Consider the following 19021-nt stretch of genomic DNA (forward strand, 5'->3'; position numbering starts at 1 on the left):
AAGCAGCTTTGTTGCATTTTTACTCTCTCTTGTTTGGGTCTCCGCAGCGGACACAGGGAGTCCTGATGGATCTCCATCCGTGAAACACATAAGTCACAGACTTTAAAAAAATGTCAGATCGTCCATCATTCTCACCCTTGTAAACTATGCAATGTGTATTTTCTCCTCCAATCAAAAATGAAATCTCAAAGGGGGCAGGAAATGCAGGATTCTCTGTCTATCAAAATGACATGGTGGCTTTTTCACACATGGTACTTCAGATCGAGAGTGGCAGATAGAATGATGACAGGTTACCATACACATTTTCAGTGTGCAGTAATCATAAACACAATCCTGTAGTCACTTCTGAGTGATAAATGTTTTCTCAAGAAAGAAGAAAAAAACAATTTATCAGTCATCAGCATGAATGACCTACACAAGCCACTAATATGTTTTCAGATATTGAAACAACATTTTTTTTCTGATCATGCAGTTATTTGCTTTTCCACCCTTGTTCTCGGTCTTCTATCTTAAGAGAACCTTTCCATAAACTCCAAATAAAAATGTGTATTACAAGTATGTGCGTGTATTGTTAGATACATGTTTTGGTTCACATGTGAAAGTGTTGCAGTCTTTGTAAACTTTTAACGCACACTGTTCTTTTCAGCACGGGATATTGGAACATACGAATAGAAAGCACCAGCAGTGGTTAGTGCGTTACAGACAGACGAGATGAATTACTATGTTAAATACGTTTACCCATCCAGCTTTTACCAAATGAGTTCTGAAATGTTGCATCAATCGTTCCAGTCAAAATCCAGTGCATATAAATAAGGACCAGGAAGTGTTGGGTGTAAACGCTGCCCTAGCTAGGAGTAATTATTTAATACATTTGTGTGCTACTTTCCAGTACAAATTATCGTATGCAAAAAGTGAACGCCACGTTAAATCTAGTGTCAAATACAATTAAACTGAGTTACAAAAGTGCACTGTGTTAACTGACTGCTTATTTTTAGGTTTCTGATGAATATATTTAAACAGTTGGGTAATGTCAGAAAAGGTTCAGATATATACAGTGGAATAAATATATAATCGAAATATAATCGAAAATAAGTCGTTGGTAAATTGGTGCACCCAGCTCTGCTCTGGATTGTTTGGGTAGGGGCCCACATGCGCACCCCACAGCCTTAAGGGAAAACTGCAAAATCCCAGCATCCCTTCTTCCTGGAGCCGAGTGCCACGTAATAGCTTTGTCGCTTACGGACTCGCTGGCAGGCTCTGGAGCTGCTGTACCTTTGCCGGAACTGGAGGACTCCATCCCGGGGCACAAACATCCAAGAATCGGGGAGATATGGGGGGATCGCAAAGTGTTGAGATTCCCGGAGGAGGGTCCGAGGGTTACCACGTCCTCAGAGTATGCAGTTTTATCTGTAATAATGTTGCCATGTTACCCTAAATGTTTGTAGCCACAGTGATGCTAAGTTTTCAGGGGGTGCTCTCCAAAGCACTGTCTCTCCGCAGGACCAACAAACCGAGGCCAAGGATCTCATTGCGGCCTACTGAAGATGCTATAGTCTGTATATAGCTAGAGCTATGTACGAGCTAGCTCTGCAGTGTTAATTCTTAGTTCATTTGACTTTTGCAAAATGCGCTGTTCGATCTGGAAACCGAACGAGAGTACCGCCACGAAAACCATTTTCACTTTAGTGCATTGTCAGTGGTAAGCGAATCGTTAAGTAGCTAGCTAACATTAGCTACCTGGTTGAATTTCTAGTGCATGGCTATAGCTTGATATAGCTACAAAATACTGCATTGAATGATTGCTAGCTAGCTCTTTTCATGACAATCCCTCATCTCTAACGCGGACAACGTCCACTTACAGCTAGAAGCTTGAATGTTAGCTAGCTAGCATGGGTGATTTCTCATCTTTGTTATGTCGATTACGATAGTTTGCTAGCAAGCTTAACATTTAGTCAACTTGGCGAGGATAGGGGTATTATCAGGCTGTGTGTGTGCTTAGGTAGCAAGATAACTGGCTTGCAAATCGCGTTAAACAGTCTCTGAAGTTACTGACGTTATAGTTAGTCCAGCCTGACTACGTCAGCGAGCTTGTGTCAGTCCTGGTTAGTCAGCCAGGTAGGTAATGGCACAGTGAATGGAAATACCTGTGCAACCAGTCTCTCCTAGCTCAGATTAACCGTACATTGGGTGCGGTATGCATTCTGCATTGTAATCGCTTGTTTTTGTTTGTAAATCAGTGCCCTGGTTAGTTAGGGTGTGCAATTTCTACTGTACACATGAATAAGTAAGACGTCCGATGCACACGTATTGTCGTTTGCTGTCCTGTATTTATTTGATGGCACGGAGAAGCGTTAGGTTAGAATCACACTGTTAAGTCGAAAAACTGAATGTTACTGGAGTAGGCATAGCTAGCTGTCTCACATAACCTGTTTTCCTCTTCTCAAACCGGGCCACTGTCTTTCAGGTGCAAGAGAATTCTCCAGGTCACCGGGCAGGACTGGAACCGTTCTTTGACTTCATCGTATCCATAAATAACACTAGACTGGTAGGTTTGTGTATGGTAAATAATTGAGCTTTTTGTGTCAGGAAGAAAAAAAAACAGCAGTCAGTGAGACTCCATTTCAAATATTGTAGAGGCCACTGGCCCTAATGAACCATGACATGGAAGATGCTGCTCATGTTATAGAGAGCACTTTTGAGACAATGTGTAATTGTCCTTTGTACAGTATATGCATTTTCAGTGAATTTGCAGTGGTTGGGCCTAACAGTGTGTTGTAGTGGTAAGATGCAGGGCTTGTAACCGGAGGTTTGTTGGTTTGATTCCTGTGAGAGTGACTGCCGTTGTTGTACCCTTGGGCAAGAATTGCATCAGTAAGTATCCAGCTGTATGAATGGAAACATGTAACAGTTGTATGACATTCAAGTGTCTTCTAGGCAAAATGTGATGTAATCATGTCATTGGAAGTTCCCATGAGGACACAAACAGTGTTTTATCTGTTGTTAATTTTAAACATATGTCCTCGGTGGCACTGTGCTTGGCAAATTTGTCTAGGATCTGTCTGGCCCCGGTATGCAGAGTACATAGTCACTGTGAAAGAGGGGAATATTTTACTGAGGAAAAAAACGTTCAGGACAAAACTTCAAAAGGATCGCGTTCTTTAGTCAGTCGAAATGTTTGTTGTTGTTGCACTATTTTCATCTTCAGTTATCTCAACCTGCGCCGAAAACCTCTGACTCAGCAGCGAGAGGTGTTGATGCTCTGCTCGTTCCTCTTTCGTCGGATTTCATTTTATTTTGTAATTTGTTTTTGGTTGTTTGTCAGAACAAAGACAATGACACTCTGAAGGACCTGCTGAAGGCCAACGTGGAGAAGCCGGTGAAGATGCTGGTGTACAGCAGCAAGACGCTGGAGCTGAGGGAGACCACGGTTACGCCCAGCAACATGTGGGGCGGCCAGGGGCTGCTGGGAGTCAGCATCCGCTTCTGCAGCTTCGAGGGAGCCAACGAGAACGTGTGGCATGTGCTGGTGAGCGCCGTGGCAACCGCACGGAGGAGGGGGGCAAAGGAGGGCAGGACTACGGAGCACTCGGGGGGGGGGGGGTCCCTCAGTCTGGAGGAGCACCGGGGATCCCTCTTTCCAGAACATTTGGGCTTTGTGTTAAACATTGGCCAGAGGTACAGCTGCATACATATAACTGAAGCATCACTGTTACTTCAGTTATGTGTATACAGCTATACCTTTGACCGATGTTTAACACACAGCCACAGTCTTCCCGAGTGAGTCAGTAAGCTTAAAGCAGTCAAAACCAGCAGATGACTGGTACTCACCTTTTCTAACCTCACCTGTTTGTGTTACCAGTGTTACTGCTTGACATAAAGCTTCGGTGAGATCTGTGGTTAAATCTCTTGATATTAATTTCATGCTCCAGTACATTATAAGCCTGGATGTTTATGATCAAAGATTTGGATAAGGAAATGTTGACATTATCAGTGAGTTTAACCGAGGCAAACACGACATGGACATCATGTGTGCAGCTGAAAATGCATCAGAAAATTTCTTTGATTAATCCCGAGACTGTTGATAATACAACTATCAAAAACAAATCCATTCAAATCCTAAATCAAAACTGAACACCCCCTTAAGACACTTTAACATGCAGCGGACCCTGGGGTCACTGGGTCAGGAAAGCAGGCAGTTTGAATGAGTGCTGGCATGGGCGCAAGATTAGTGACACGGCCGACTTAGCGGATAGCAGCACCATCCATTTCGCTCACTGCTCAGGAGGGCTGGACGTGGGCCGGGGAAAGCCCGAAACAGGAAGATGGCGCTGCAGCTAACGGCCAACACAAACAGCCTTCACGTGCTCACAGCAGCGTGTGAGGAACAGGATAGATCTCTGCTGCTTCCAGCTTGCTGCCGCTAACCCACCTCCGACCAGACCCTAGGGTTTCACGTCCGGTATCATTCTTTTTTCCTGTCTGTCTCTCGTCACCCTAGGAGGTGGAGCCTAATTCCCCTGCGGCTCTGGCTGGCATGAGGCCGCACACGGACTACATCATCGGAGCGGACACTGTCATGAACGAGGTGCGCCGGTGCCTCCTTTTCAACTGTGACCGGAACACTCTTTACAGTAACTTTGAGATTATTGTAAAACAAACTTTAATGCTACATGTTCAGCAGAAACTTTGTTTACATGGGAAAGGACTTTTATTCTATAGTCCTGAAACATTTCAGGGTATTTGGGTGTAGTTGGGTACTGTACAGTAAGGTACATGGCGATACGATATTTATTTTATAGTCCATACATTGGTGCATTGGCAGCTAGTGCCTACTGAAGTTGTGGAGGGTCATGAGTCAGATACTTATGTATGTATGCATATATCTTTGACACATGAAAATTGCAAAATTTTAGAACAATAGAGATCTGGGTGAATTATATGTAATTTGTCCTCAGAAGGACTGTAACGGCCAGATAATTGTAACAGTTATTAACATTGGAACGATGTATGTTTTTAAAAAGCATACAGTTCGTATACAAAAAAAAAAAAAACATTTCGTATACTAATTAACATTGTCATAAGCGTGCAAAATTTTCTTTTGGAGCCAGTGAAAACTAAATGGCAAATGGTGTAGCAGCTCCTACAGTACCAATTACCCAAGGATAAAAGCCAGATCATCAAAGGCCCTCGCAGGCACTCACCAATCCATTTAAAGAAAATGGCCGACTTCTTACCTGCCTTCTGTTAGCTCCAAATAGCACCACTTGTATATATCCTGATTGGCCTCCACTTTGAAGGATTTTGATGTTATCTTGAGTTTTGAGTTTAATGTTCTTCTCAATGATATATTTTGAAGTTTTATAACCATATGATTGAAAAAGTTCATATGTCATTAAAACACTATTATAAACATATCTGAGAATGTTATATGTATATTTAAAATGGCTGGCTAAATAACTGTGTACAAAATAGTTATTTACAACAGATTGATATCCCTGATGAATAACAAGAGTTTGCATGCTGTTCACAGGCACACTAATTTCTACAGTCCTATCAACCCCAGAGAAGGGAAGAAATACTCATGGCTTAGTGTGAGTATTAGCTCTGATTATTTTTCCGATGTCCTCTGTCTCCCTGCAGTCGGAGGATCTGTTCTCGCTCATCGAGACGCATGAAGGAAAGGGTCTGAAGCTGTATGTGTACAACACCGACACGGACAACTGCCGAGAGGTGGTGATCACACCCAACAGCGCGTGGGGTGGAGAGGGCAGGTACAGTAACCACACGGCACACCAGTCTGCCTGGTAGCGGCACATGGCAGAGATTCGGCATTTGGCTGGAGCATAATGCCCTCTCTCTCTCCCTCCCCCCGTCTTTCCCCCTTTATCTCCCCCTTTCTGTCACCCCTCACCCACCTCTCTCTCTCTCTCTCTCTCTCTCTCTCTCTCTCTCTCTCTCTCCCTCCCCCTTTCCCCTCCCCCCGTTCCTCTCTCTCTTTCCCCCGTCTTTCCCTGCTACTCTCCTTTCTCTCCCCCTTTGTCACCCCACTCTCACCCCTCACCCCCCCCTCTCTCTCTCTCCCTCTCCCCCTTTCTCCCTCCCTCTTTCCCCCCGTCTTTCCCTGTTACTCTCCTTTCTCTCCCCCTCTCTGTCACCCCCCCCCCCCCCCTGCAGTCTGGGCTGTGGGATCGGCTATGGCTACCTGCACAGAATACCCACCCGGCCGTTTGAGGAGGGGAAGAAGATCAGCTTCCCCGGGCAGGTTCCCAGTGAGCCGACGAGCCCGCTGAAGGACGGTTTCACGGAGGTGAGGCATCCGCAGGGAGCCCGACCCCTTGTCCCCTCACTGTGTAGGGTCACACCAAGGTGTGCATGCGGTGAACCTGGCAGGTGGAATCAATTTTGGAAGTTGACTTTTCTAGCCAAAAGGCAACTGTGTACGTTCCTTAGACCTTTAAGTCTGGGTTTCTTTAACATTTGTCTTTAAATTTGACTAACAAATATATCTACGTGTTCCTTTTTTTCAATAAACACAAAGTTGATTTGATTATAGTGACTGATGAACTCGCTGAATTGTGGTTGTGAAGAATATAAGTAACACTGGTATTCTGTTGTTTCTTCTGGTGTAGATTGAGTCCAGCTCTCATTGTCAGTAAATAAAGAGAATGTTGTGTTGAGGCAACTTCCCAGTTACAGATTGATCACCCAAACAGTGATTTAGCAAAACGCAGTAGATCTGAATGAACTGGCCAGAGAGGGTACCCGGGATAAGTAACAAACGAATCAGCTCAGATGAAACTGGCCATTCTTCATCCGTTCAGATTTAGTTGTGTTTCTCTGCGAGCGTCTTGTCGGATCAGTGGAGTTGAAAAGCAATTAAACGCTATCGGCAGTGATTCCATTGCACTCTCCCACTTGCCGGTGTTTTCCCCCTGCTGAAAAACAAAATGTCATTGAGCTGCCATTTTCACTCAGTGCGGAGGACAATTATGCAAGCCTAATTATACATTCAAACAGGGTCCCGGCGCAGGAATCCATGACTCCGGAGTAAGGCGTTGATTATAATTATTAATTGCTTGGTTAAATGCACTTGACCTTTACCATTCATCAAAGCGGCGCGTCCGTGTCTCAGGTGCAGCTCTCCGCCGTCACTCCCCCACCTGTTCTGCCTTCTGCTCCCTCCGGGCTGGAGGAGGGGCTGTCCGGCCTGTCAATCAGCTCGGCCCCGCCCACCGTCCCCAGCGTTCTGCACACAGGTAAGCACCCCCGGCGTCTGACCTTGTGCTTATCGATCCGGGCGCTCTAATTAGCCACCACTCATCCCCCCCCACCCCTGCGCACCCGGTGGGCGGGGGAGGGTCTGGGACCGCGTCTGTCTGTAATCTGTGCCCCCCTCCCTGTCAGCCCCCAGTGCTCTGAGGGACTAGGGGGGGGGGTTTACACTACATCATATTACATTATTGTAATTCAGTAGATGCTCTTATCCACAGTTTTACATGTTATCCGTTTATACAGCTGGATATTTACTGGGGCGACTGTGGGTTAAGTATCTTAGCGCAAAGGTACTGCAGTGCCCCAGCAGGGAGTCAGTCTGGTAGTCTTTGGGTTACGAGCCCTGTGCCTTACCAGTCCACCACACTGCCGCCCCTTTTTTTTGACGGGTGTTCCTCTGTGTCTCCTGTGACAGGTGTCCCGACCGTGCCGCTGCTGCCCACCCCAGTCACCCCCGCCATGAGCACAGTGCCTCCCATCAACCCCGCCACCACGCTACCAGGTTGGGCCAAGCCGTTCCCTCACAGCCCTCTGTTTGGGAAGGGAAGGGGTGGGCGTTCCATGTGACTGACCTTACATTACATTACATTTAACAGGTGCATTTATCCAAAGCAACTTTAAGCACAAAAGAACAGAAGTGTATCTGCTTAAGTTGAATGAGGAACAGGGTCAGACCAGGTAACAACACTCGCAGACCGGTGACTGAGATCTTAACATGATTGAAGCCCTGCCACAAGTTAAATTGTGCAACCTCACTAGACGAGGGAAGCCAAGTACATTACCATACGTCACTAGATCACAGAATCTAGTCACTAGAACACATCACGATACTACGTGTAAAATAAACAGCAAATAAAACAAGTAATACAAGCAGCAGGTGTTACGGGGTGGGGATTGAGGTGGAACCAAGATGGAATCTGAAGAGGTAGGTCTTCAGCCTGTGTCGGAAGATGGCCAGTGATCCCGCTGTCCTGAACCCCCCGTGGAGGTTCATTCCATCACCGAGGAACCGGTACAGACGGGGATCGTGTCTGAGGTCTCGGATGTTTATTCAGATTGGGGTTCGGTTTTAGCCGCTGTCTGATTGTTCCTTTATTTCTGCTCTGGTCAGGCCTGCTGCCTTTATCAGGAGGCCTACCCCCCCTGCCCACCTTACCAAACCTGAACATCCCTTTGCCGGACTTAAGCGCTGTCTCATTATCTGGCATTGGGGGGCTACCCCCATCTACAACAGGTAGGCCAACACCTGATGGTTAATCCACCATAGCTTTGAGCTCACTTTTAACTGTGGTTACTCAAATTAGGCAGTCTCTTGAAGCTGAAGCTTTTCTTTTATTACTTACTTTTTCCCTTATTTACCTTTTTGCTTTATTTTATGTTTATATGTTATATGTTTTCACATTTATTAAGAAACACCTTAAATATGTAAACATAAAAAGGGGCCTCCCAGCAGGAACAGGTGTTATGTATGTATTAGTGGTGGAGGGTGTGTGCAGCTGATCCTGTGAACGCTTCCTTTGTGCTGCAGGTCTCCCCACGCTGGCACCCCTACCTCCTCTGAACCTGCCCGGGATCTCCCCTTTGCCCCTACCCACAATGCCTCTGGGCCCCGGCGTGACTCTGCCTGCGCCTGTCGCCCCCGTTGCCCCTGCTGTTCCTCCCGCAGCCCCCGCCGAGCAGACCCCCGCCCTCATCCTGGACGCCACGGCCGCCCCCGACCTCCCCGCCTCCCCCGCTGCCACCGACGACGCCGCTCTGACCGAGGCCCTGGCGGAGGCGGCCGTCACCACGGAAGCCCACCCGGCGGAGCCGACGGACGCAGCACAGGTGTCCCCCGCCGCCTCGTAACGACAGGGCGGGCTCCTGCCGGGCCGCCCCTCCTCCTCCCCCTCTGCGGTGTATTTATTTAGCCACAGGAATGAACCCCCAAAGTCCCCCCACACGACTGTACGGAACGCGGCCCGTCCCAGAGGAGGTTCAGAGCGGATGCGGGAATCCATCGGGACGAAGGACAGTCGGGCGCCGGAGAGAGAGCGCGAGAGAGAGCAGAGAGAACGTGCTGGAGTGTGTGGAGGGATCGTCTACAGTCCGTACCTGTACAGCCACAGTGTCCTTTTATGCATCACCTGTTTCATTCAATTTGACCTCTTAGTATAGACCCTGAAATGTACCCCCCTCGACCCACTGTTCTGCAATATTAATTTGATTTAAATGATCTGTGATGCCATTTTTCTTTTCGATGGATGATTGTTTTTTTGTTTTTTTTTCTTTTTATCTTTTCTGTATTTTGGCACACATCTTTATCGAACATGGTGCAAATATATCCACGTCTCCGTATACAGTATGTTTGAGTGAGCTCTTGCCCTTTGCTTCCTTTTGCTGTGTAGTGAAAGCGAATTTGCAGCGCAAAGGTGTGTAGAGGCTGAAAGTGGAACGGGTGCTGTATGGCTGGTAACCAGAAGGTGGCGCTGCAGACCACCTGCTGAGAAAATATCCCTCTTCACATACGAAAGCAATAAACTCATGGAATTTTAAACTGCTGGTATAAAGTTGGTATAGTTCTTTAGTCACGGCTTTTCCTCGTAAAGGAACATGTTTATGTTAGTTAATGTACAGGAAGTGGGTAGCCTCACAACTGAAGTGACTGCATGAAATTTTGTCTAGACAATATCCTTATGTCCACAAGGGGGTGTTATAGCTATATATTTAAAATAGATTGTACTCTTGTAAATTCGAGAGCAGCAGGTGTACAATTCTTGTTTTTTATTATGATGAAATCTTGTTTATGATCAGCTTTTAGAGAAAACTGCATAAGTTGATATGAAAATAATTGTATCGAAGACGATGGTAAATTCATATTTAAATGTAAAAAGGCAGAAATGGATTCCTGGAGATTCCCAATTTGATCCATCAGGGATGTGAAAGCAAGTAGTAATTAGCCATAAATTTCTCACAGTCCTTTTTGAAAGGACTTTACGCTGCCACGTGTCCGCAGTAAACAAAAAGTCTGAAAGTAAGATGTCATTAATCCGCAGCACTTTCACATTGTCACATATACATGGTACACAAAAGAGTAAGGCAAAAGGGAAAGTTGGGAGAAATAATCACTATGGATGATTGTGCAGGCGTGCTAGGTCTGCTTCTGTTTGTTTCATTGTCCTTAAGTTCATACCCGGTTATGTTGGATATTGCCCACTTTGTGGCTAACGAAAGTTGTCATTTGATCTTTGCAAAGGTTGTAAAAATTATTTGTAAAGCTAAGACGTGTTAGCCTATCTAAGACTGCCATTGTCAAAGTGGCATACCTTTACCTCGTAGTTCCGCAGTGCATTGACGCACCTCTCGGCGGTGCCAGTGATTTGAGCAGAGCAGGTGTAAGGTTACTGTTTGGTGAAAACAGGAAAACCCGCTGACCCAACTTCAACAACGTGACCGCTCTAAAATATGGCCGACGAGAAGAGTCTTCACTCCGCGATTGTAAAGTAATTCCCCTTCGTCCACCTGGACGTAAGAGAAACCCAAACAACGAGAAAAGTTCGGAAAATGAGTGATCATGGGCGCCGTCCAAGGAGAAATTCACCGGAGCCAGATTCACCGAACAGCCGTACAGGTAAAAGAAAAGTCTTTTCAAAACACCATGAAGGCATTGGTGCCGCTCTGTAGTAAACTCGCACACAAACTACTGTAATGTTGCCTCGTTGCCCATGTACAGTAACTACTGTAAAATTTGATCAAAGCCTGCCAGCTTAGCCTGCTGATTTATGTATATTTGTTTGATGTGTGAATTGTCTACATTTGTGAATATTGTCCGTTTACTTTAGCTGGAAAACTGGGGCATGCTGTTTTACTAGTTTCAGATAAGCGGTTTTAAATATAGTGACCGTTCCGCTGCGCTCTTTCAAACTTGTTAGTATTATTTATGTCCAAAAATGATGCTTTTCCTTGTGTTTATTCACGTGTACATTCCAGAGTGTTGCCCAGAGCCGGGATGTTTGGAGGAGGACAAAGAGATAGCTTCCCAAGCCGTTTTGTTTGTTATCAACGGTGCGAGGAAAGGAGCCGTTCATCTCTGCTCAAGCATAGCAGAATTACTCCGAGAAAATCGTCGGTAAGATTTTTTTTCCACCTTTTCAGATGAGCTTTGGTTTATACCTGAGAAGGTGTTTCCATTTTGAAAGCTGGCAAGACACCATCCAAGATGACGAGGCAGCATCCAAAATGCCATGTATTGTGCCAATTGATAATATTCTTTAAGTGAAACGTAGTGCCACTCGACACCAACGTCCTCTGTCTCTGCAGAAAGTGAGTGGGGCAGTGCATTTTCTGATTGTAAAAACGTTTTCAACCTAATAGTTTTGGCGAGACGCGCCTTTAGGTAATTACTGTAGTGGCTGTTTCCAAATACAAGTATGCTACACACATACGACCTCCTGTTTATCAGTAACGTCCGACAGTCTGCATATAGTTAGCCTTTCAACCCCTAACCCCGGCAGCGCTTCGACCTTTGTCTCGACCATTTTCGGGTACTTTCCCAGTGTCGTTGGGATTTTTAACCTGCCCCAAATTGCATTAATATGTCCTATAGCCTATATATACAAATCCAGACAACAGGGAAAAGAGATTTTATTAATTATGGCGTTAAGGGGTCAAAATGTTACTCTACTTTTTTTCGGAATGGCTTATGGGTGAATCACGGCCACTGATAACATCATTGCTTACTTACAACTGAATGGGTCTCCCGGTTAAGACAAGCCTATGCCGCATTGCTTATCACCTAAGCATTCTGTTGATCTGGCATCAATATTGTCATAATTGTCATGATTTTTTAATCAAACAAACAGTAGGGATCAAAATTATACGATACAAGCTGAAGAAATGCAAGACGTGTAACACTGGTGCCCTGACTTTTCAAACTTCTCAACAAAAACTATCAAGTCACATCTTGAGTGCAGGAGAGAGAATTCGCCGTCGTTTCTGTTCATCTCGGAACGTGTGGACGTCAGGGGGGAAAAACACGGGCGATGGCTTGTGACGAGTAATGCGCATAACGTCGGGTAACTGCGACTCCCGCAGCGCATCTACGGGTGACGAGCAGCTTGGAGAATCTCCCCTCCCCTACCTGATCCGAGCTCTCTAATCACGCCGGCGCGGCCTCCCGCGGCGTGCTCTACAGAAAATTAACTTTCGCATAGCTTTCATTTAAAAAAACTAAACAAATTAGCGATGTGATTTCCTTTATGGTCGGGAATGTTGATAATTACAGCGGCTTTCTGGGGTGCGAGGAAGATTAGGTCTCCAGTGGTGATGATCAGTATGTGCTCTCTATGGGGAGTCATGCATCTAGTAAAGATCAAATTCCTTCTGCATAGCTGGGAGGCAGTGTGGTTACCTAATGAAAGTGGAAATGAATTGGATTACGGCCATTCTCGTAATGCACACAGGCACCTCGCTGGCACCTCTCCAACAGTCTTCACCAGTTGTATGCTTTAGTACGACTTCATGTTCCGTCTCTTGTAGGTCGTAGTTTAAGTTATCTTCCACATCTCCTACCGGCATCTTTCAGAGGCCGGTCTCATCTAGTTGCACGTCTGTGACCCATCCCGAAACGCAGACTGGCTGTGTCACGCGTCACGTGCTAAACAAACGATACAAAGCGTCAAAATCAGAAAGGTGGTTAAAACGACCAACAAAGCATATTTATTATGCCTTAATGTCCTGTCTTTCGTAGGTCGTAGCTTTAAGTTCTCTTCCTCATCCCCTCCCGGCATCGTTCAGAGGCTATTCGCCCAGTTGTCTCCTTATATCCCGATGTCTACGTAGTATTTAGGACTTTTTGTGCCCCGGTGGGTTGCAATTGCAGCCCCATGTAATTTTCTCCTGGCGCCGGCCCTGCTCCTCAAAGACCCATCCCGAAACGCCGCCTGGCTGTGTCACGTGACCCTGCCGAACGAACGATTCCAATACAGCGTCATATTCCACATAGATGGCACCTGCAGCAGTGATCACTGGCCTCTCACCCTCCCTCTCTGTGCCCCAGTTTACAGAGGATAGTGGAGGCCCAGAGGGCTGTCATTGAGCAGCTGAGGAGCGCCACTCCGGTTGTCCGAGGTCCGGCATCGCCCGGTGGAGCTCAGACCCGCGCCCCCCACACCCCCTCCAGCTCCTCCAGCCATTCCTCCCCCTCCCTCTACCTGTCCACCTCCCAGGTATGCCCCGCCCCGCCCACCCCACCACCACCACCACCACCACCACCACCACACCAGGGGGTACCCTCCAATGGCTGCTGGGCCAAAACTTATCATCAAACAATAGCTGTTAAATTGTGTTTTTGATGAGTTCTTCCACAAGCCCTCATGGGTTTCCTGCCTCACCAGTGCATGTACAGCTGTGTAATGCAATGCACAGTACTGCTAGATCAGTTAGCACTAATAATAATAATATAAAGATTGAACCTCCACACTGAAGTGTGTCTCAAAAAGCTTTTTCCTGAAACTGTGCACCAGTTGTTCATAGTACTATATACTAGCATTTTGTAGTGAGAGGCCTTGAATGTTTATTACATAAAATGGAGACAGTCTAAAAACTGTTCAGGGCATTGTCACCAACATGCAAACAGTAATTGATCTATATTCATATGAAGATCACAGTTCATACCCTAAAATGACAACCCCTAGAACCTGTCAACATTATGTAAATCAAAGCACCAAGGACAGGCCATGGTGAGGATCCATGAAAGATTTCTGTGGTTTTGCACGCACAGGTACGGAAATTCTGACAGGCAGCCGTGTTATGTAAGCCGGCGCGCTGGCGATACACAGCGTATGACACTCTGCCAGACAGTGAGACCTTGCCTCTGGCCATCTGATTAAAGACAATCAGAGTCTGTCTGCCCGTGTGCCACACACAGACCCCCTCACGTCATCCACCGACCCCTGGCAACCCGCCACACAGGGCAGCGGAGGACAGCCCGAGTCACAGCACAGCCCGAGTCATAGCGCATCAGAGTCATAGTGCATCAGTCAGTCAGTCATTAAGGCCCTCGCGTATTTTAGCAAGGGTCGATTATTTTCTGCGGAATCTGTAAGGAGTTTCCTACATTTTTTTAGTTCCATGAAAGCTGTAAGCTTTGCTTTGAGGGAGAATATGATGACCTTATGTTTACATGAATGATGATAACAAGGACATCGTTATTAGCTGAGTGTCCTGGAAAAAACTTGGCTTCAAATTGGCCCATTTTTAATGTTTGCTAATTTTGTTATTTACAAGTAGTATTCACATCTGTGTCACTGAAGGTGATGTTGCTCTGAGATTCCCATCCCTTAGGCCTCAGCGTGGCCTTTTCTGTCACTCTCCCTCAGGACACCAGTGTCTCATCCTCGCCCACCTCGAGAAGGAGCAGTCTCTCACCCGGGGCCCGCCCCCCCAGTCTCCCACCCCTGGCATCGCCCCAGCCCAGTGACCTCACACTGCACCGGAAGGTGGTAAGATCTCACTCCATATGGGGCCCCTGTAGGTCTGTATCTCTACTTTTCACACCAGAAAGACTCAAAAATTTGATGTCGTTATGACGCTTTTTTGTCCCAATGAAAGCCGTCATGTCTGTCTGCAAACGTTAATGTTTCTAGTCAGTTTAGACATTACATATATTTCTGAGGTTAAAAACACATTTTTAAGCTCATCAAAATGTCAACATGCATTTTATCCATGTGACAAGAAACCCCAAATTACAGCTTATTTGAGAAAGAGAGTTGGCACAATTTTAGCCCAAGTTTTCACGGCACAGTGAAAGGCAGCATTCAGACCCAAGTCCAAGCCTGTGATTTGACTAAGCTGTGTCATGTCGGCTCCAGACAGCAGATCACGTTCAAGTAGCAATGCACCAGATGGAGTGTCCGAGGTTGCCAACCCCCCTCGTAGACCCCTGTTCCAGCTCCCCTCACTTCCGGAGGAGAGACTCACGCACACGGCACAGTGAGGGTAAGTCTGGAGTGACGTGACATGCATTACATTTGCTTAGCGGACACGACTTGCATAGCTAACATTTTTTACATGCTATATATTTGTAGGGCTGGATATTTACAGAGGCAGTTTTGGTTTAGTATCTTGTCCAAGGATACAACAGCGGTGCCTCACCAGAGAATGAACCCGGCATTGAATTTCATACCTAAATTCCACGTTCAGGATACCCTCATTCCAGCCAGAGTGACTTTAGTCTTTCGACTCTAAACTCGGTCAGACCTTAAATGCCATTAAAGAGCAAGCATGTGAGGTATCTTTAGGCTTCTTGCAATGTATCTCAAAGTTTAAATTGAGCTGGAGGGACATTAACAGACATCCAGGGCTTCAGATTGCTCCATAAATCAGTTGAGCGCCAGAATCATTGAAGCCATGTTTCTGAAAAGAAAAAAAAAACTTAATTTTTTGTCTTTCTCTGTTTCCTAAAGCCAGGAAGAGTGAAGGAAGCACTAAGGAACAGTATTCTCCAGACAGTGATGCACTAACCTCAGGCAAAAAACACAAGGTAGGGTTCCATAGGAAAGCATTTATGCAATTTCCCTTCGTGTCCTCAGGAATTATAACATTTCAGCTGTTTGTCTAACTGAAAGAGAAAGGAGAAACACGTAAGTGGTGACGTGACAGAGGAACCAGGGGCTGAGAGGATGCCTGCTGACCCGGGAGAGGACCAGAGGGGTTCTCCTCCACACCCTCGTGCCTCAGAGAGGCCAGACTCCACGGTGCTGAACAGGTACTGTACTCTGTATATTGTGCTTGTTCCCAGTCAGTATGTGAAGTGCATAGTACAGATTCAAGTGTCAGTGATGGCAGGCTTAAAAGTCTGCGTTAGAATTGGTGTGCCTGTCAGTGTATGTGCATACATGCATTTTTGTGTGTGTGCATGTGTATGCGTGCGTGTGCATGTGTATGCATGCGTGTCTGTGTTTGCATGTGTATGTGTGTGCATGTGTATGTGTGTCTGTGTGCGCGTGTGTATGTGTGCGTCTGTGTGTGCATGTGTATATGTGTCTGTCTGTGTGCGCATGTGTATGTGTGTCTGTCTGTGTGCGCATGTGTATGTATGCGTCTGTGTGCGCATGTGTATGTGTGTCTGTCTGTGTGTGTGCGCGCATGTGTATGCATGCGTGTCTGTGTGTGTGCGCATGTGAATGCGTGTGTGTTCTTTTGGCAGGAAGAAGCATCGTTTGAAGCTGAATGACCGTGTGGTGCTGGACAGGAAGCAGAAAGGGGCCGTCCGCTACATCGGACGTCTGGAGACCGCAGCCAGCAGCGAGGTCTTTATCGGCGTGGAGCTGGACACGGCCTGTGAGACATTACTGCTTACTGTGTTCATCCAGTGCTGCTTGGATTACAGTCACTGTGGACCTGCTGTCTGTGATTCAACGCTGAGCCTCTTTTATCTGCCAACGTGTAGGTGGAGACAATGATGGAACCCTGAGTGGGAGAAGGTATTTCAAATGCAAGCCCAGTCATGGTACTTTTGTCACAATATCACAAATTAAGAAGGTAAGTATTCAAACCTCTACACTTTTTACACATGCATGTGTAAGTAAAGGTGAACACAGGTGTTGTCATTGAATACCTCAAAATATATACTACCTAGATGTATACCTGACAACTTGTTTTTTGTAAGTTTTTCATAAATGTAAACATGCAAAGGCCTTTGCTCAAAAAAAAAAAAAACACTCCTGTGGTGATTGCCCTTTTATTAAACGAATTTCAATAAGAAGTCACACCCAACAGAGCCAACTGCCTGTAGAATATGCAGCGCACTGCTGATTGACCCAGAGGAGCCATGTGACCCGTCTCTGCCAATCAGTTATTCACTGGTTGTTTATTTAAATGTAACAGGTGAACATATGTATGCATACGCAGCACATCAGTGAGCTGGTGTCATGCAAGAAAATTCAAAGTGATATAGTTCCTATTGATTTTATTGTGGATCAAAACATGAGCTCATGTGAACAAAGACATCTGGGTAGAGACATTGTGTGTTGTATTTGTTCAGTTACCCATGCTGGAATCAGCAACTCTTGTTCATTCCCTGAAAAAGTGTCGTGGTGAACATGTGAGAGTTGGCAAAACTGTGAAGCAATAAAGGCAATCCATAATAGTGCGCAAACGCTTAAACTTCTGTGGTGGTGTAACACCAAACATCTTCCCCAGCTCTCCAAGCCCACTGGTTCCTGTGACGACCGTGACAGCCACGCGAACAGGCCAGACTCCAGCGACTCGGAGGGAGGGGGGAGCTCTGCCCCCAGGAAGAGCCCCAAAAACAGGCTCCGCAGGACGAGGAACCTGATGGACATCAACGCGCTGGTCCACTGCGACCCTGAACCACGGGGCAGCAGAGCGGGGCGAGAGGGTGTGTCCTGACCTGGAAGAGGGAGACTGGGCTGTGTCTCTCCCAGAGTCTCGCATACGCACATGCACACAACTACGATCTGCTCTGAAGGATTCAGCAAGGACTGAACACTTCCAGAGGCTTCCATACTTACCAGAATCTATCCCATGGTCCTCGGACAGGTCGTCTCATCCTCTGCCGCCCCAATCAAATGGGACCCTAGGGTAAAGGAACCTGCCTGCTGATCTCATTAAGCTGTGGGGATGAAGACTCCCTGAGAACAGGTAGTTTCTCCAAAGCATATCTTTCAGCACGAGAGAAAATGTTTTCTCAAAGTAGACTAATATGTTGTGCACTGATGGACACAGAAAGTGCAAATGCAGTGTTTAAGGTCCTTTTTTTCACCAAGATGAAATAACTCAGAAGCCAGACTTTGCACTCGCACAACCTTACCAGAAAAATGACCCTTTTAAAGTTGGACCGAAAGTATCGACTAAAGGACATTTTTCTCAGTGCTTCTGATGACAGGATCTAAAACCTTGACTGAAACCTTTGACTTTTTTTTTTTTTTTAGCAGTTAAATGTGGCTGTAGCAGCAGGCCACAGAGGAGGCAGCTAGCACGTCTCTCTGACGGGGCAGCCAATGCCAGGGTTTAGCACAAATTCGGGGGCGTTTCTGTCACCTGTTCATTTCGGATCGACTTGCTTCTATCCAAGTGAAGTCAAGCCCATTCTCAAAAGTTGCAGGTACAAAGATGGCTTGAGGCAATGAAACCGCAATAAAGACGCACTTTAACTGAAAAAGGTCTGGCTTGTTCAGTCTGTCTGCGGGATTTCACCACGACTAGCCTTGGATCAGTTTTACATCTGCTAACTATTCGTGTACCCATGTAATTAAACTGTGTAGTAATTTGTTTTACACAAGTATATGGATATTCAATGATCAGGTTATAGTGACAGGTCAGCCACCATTAGCCATACCTGTACAACCACGGAATATGCTTACATGAATTAATTTTTCAATCAGTACAGACTGCTACTGCTTGCAACTGCACCTGGCCATTTATTTGTCTCAGATTTGACTTTGACCCTAAAATGCTACAGGGGGCCTAGCTGCATCTCACTGACTTTCTACAGTCCATCTACAGTCCAAGGGGCCTTTGTTTTTCATTACTGTGACACACCATAAGCCAATTACTACAAATGCCTACAAATTAGGCCTTCATGTTTGAAGAGATTCCCTAGCTTCCTAAAAATCCACATGTACTCCCCACCCCCTGCAGAGCTGCCCAGTGTCCTTGCTAGTGTACCACTTTCTCCCCCTCTCCAAATACCCCTCACCCCCTTTTACCAGTGTGTTACCTCTCCCTCTTCCTCACACTCCTCCAT

General features: G+C 46.2%; 2 protein-coding genes across 3 annotated transcripts; both read left to right on the forward strand.

Annotated features, from left to right (window-relative positions):
* Nucleotides 1–1218: 1218 nt before the first annotated feature.
* On the forward strand, nucleotides 1219–9947 carry gorasp2 (golgi reassembly stacking protein 2). Of its 2 annotated transcripts, none has more exons than XM_036545187.1 (10): nucleotides 1219–1393; nucleotides 2465–2545; nucleotides 3323–3526; nucleotides 4499–4585; nucleotides 5641–5771; nucleotides 6175–6307; nucleotides 7133–7256; nucleotides 7688–7774; nucleotides 8384–8506; nucleotides 8801–9947. In XM_036545187.1, exons 1-10 carry the CDS (start codon nucleotides 1331–1333, stop codon nucleotides 9118–9120), a joined length of 1353 nt encoding a protein of 450 aa, XP_036401080.1. In that variant the 5' UTR covers nucleotides 1219–1330; the 3' UTR covers nucleotides 9121–9947. The 2 variants fall into 2 exon arrangements, with proteins under 2 accessions (XP_036401080.1, XP_036401081.1); XM_036545188.1 differs by lacking the exon at nucleotides 1219–1393 and adding an exon at nucleotides 1643–1699.
* A 613-nt stretch (nucleotides 9948–10560) lies between these two features.
* LOC118788741 (CAP-Gly domain-containing linker protein 2-like) lies at nucleotides 10561–18468 on the forward strand. The gene is made up of 11 exons (XM_036544775.1): nucleotides 10561–10882; nucleotides 11242–11380; nucleotides 13310–13478; nucleotides 14051–14063; nucleotides 14596–14753; nucleotides 15123–15249; nucleotides 15717–15793; nucleotides 15879–16018; nucleotides 16460–16593; nucleotides 16703–16794; nucleotides 17455–18468. Exons 1-11 carry the CDS (start codon nucleotides 10816–10818, stop codon nucleotides 17662–17664), a joined length of 1326 nt encoding a protein of 441 aa, XP_036400668.1. The 5' UTR covers nucleotides 10561–10815; the 3' UTR covers nucleotides 17665–18468.
* The last annotated feature ends 553 nt before the right edge of the window (nucleotides 18469–19021 follow it).

This window comes from Megalops cyprinoides, chromosome 14 (genome assembly GCF_013368585.1).
Source record: "Megalops cyprinoides isolate fMegCyp1 chromosome 14, fMegCyp1.pri, whole genome shotgun sequence".
NCBI classification, from domain to species: domain Eukaryota; kingdom Metazoa; phylum Chordata; class Actinopteri; order Elopiformes; family Megalopidae; genus Megalops; species Megalops cyprinoides.

Bases quoted from the DNA above. Each gene is read 5' to 3' on its own strand.
- gorasp2 (XM_036545187.1), top strand. From the start codon at position 1,331: ATGGGGGGATCGCAAAGTGTTGAGATTCCCGGAGGAGGGTCCGAGGGT. The intron at 4,586-5,640 runs GTGCGCCGGTGC...GTCTCCCTGCAG, and splicing joins CGGACACTGTCATGAACGAG to TCGGAGGATCTGTTCTCGCT. The intron at 6,308-7,132 runs GTGAGGCATCCG...TCCGTGTCTCAG, and splicing joins TGAAGGACGGTTTCACGGAG to GTGCAGCTCTCCGCCGTCAC.
- LOC118788741 (XM_036544775.1), top strand. From the start codon at position 10,816: ATGAGTGATCATGGGCGCCGTCCAAGGAGAAATTCACCGGAGCCAGAT. The intron at 14,754-15,122 runs GTAAGATCTCAC...TGTCGGCTCCAG, and splicing joins TCACACTGCACCGGAAGGTG to ACAGCAGATCACGTTCAAGT. The intron at 16,594-16,702 runs GTGAGACATTAC...GCCAACGTGTAG, and splicing joins CGTGGAGCTGGACACGGCCT to GTGGAGACAATGATGGAACC.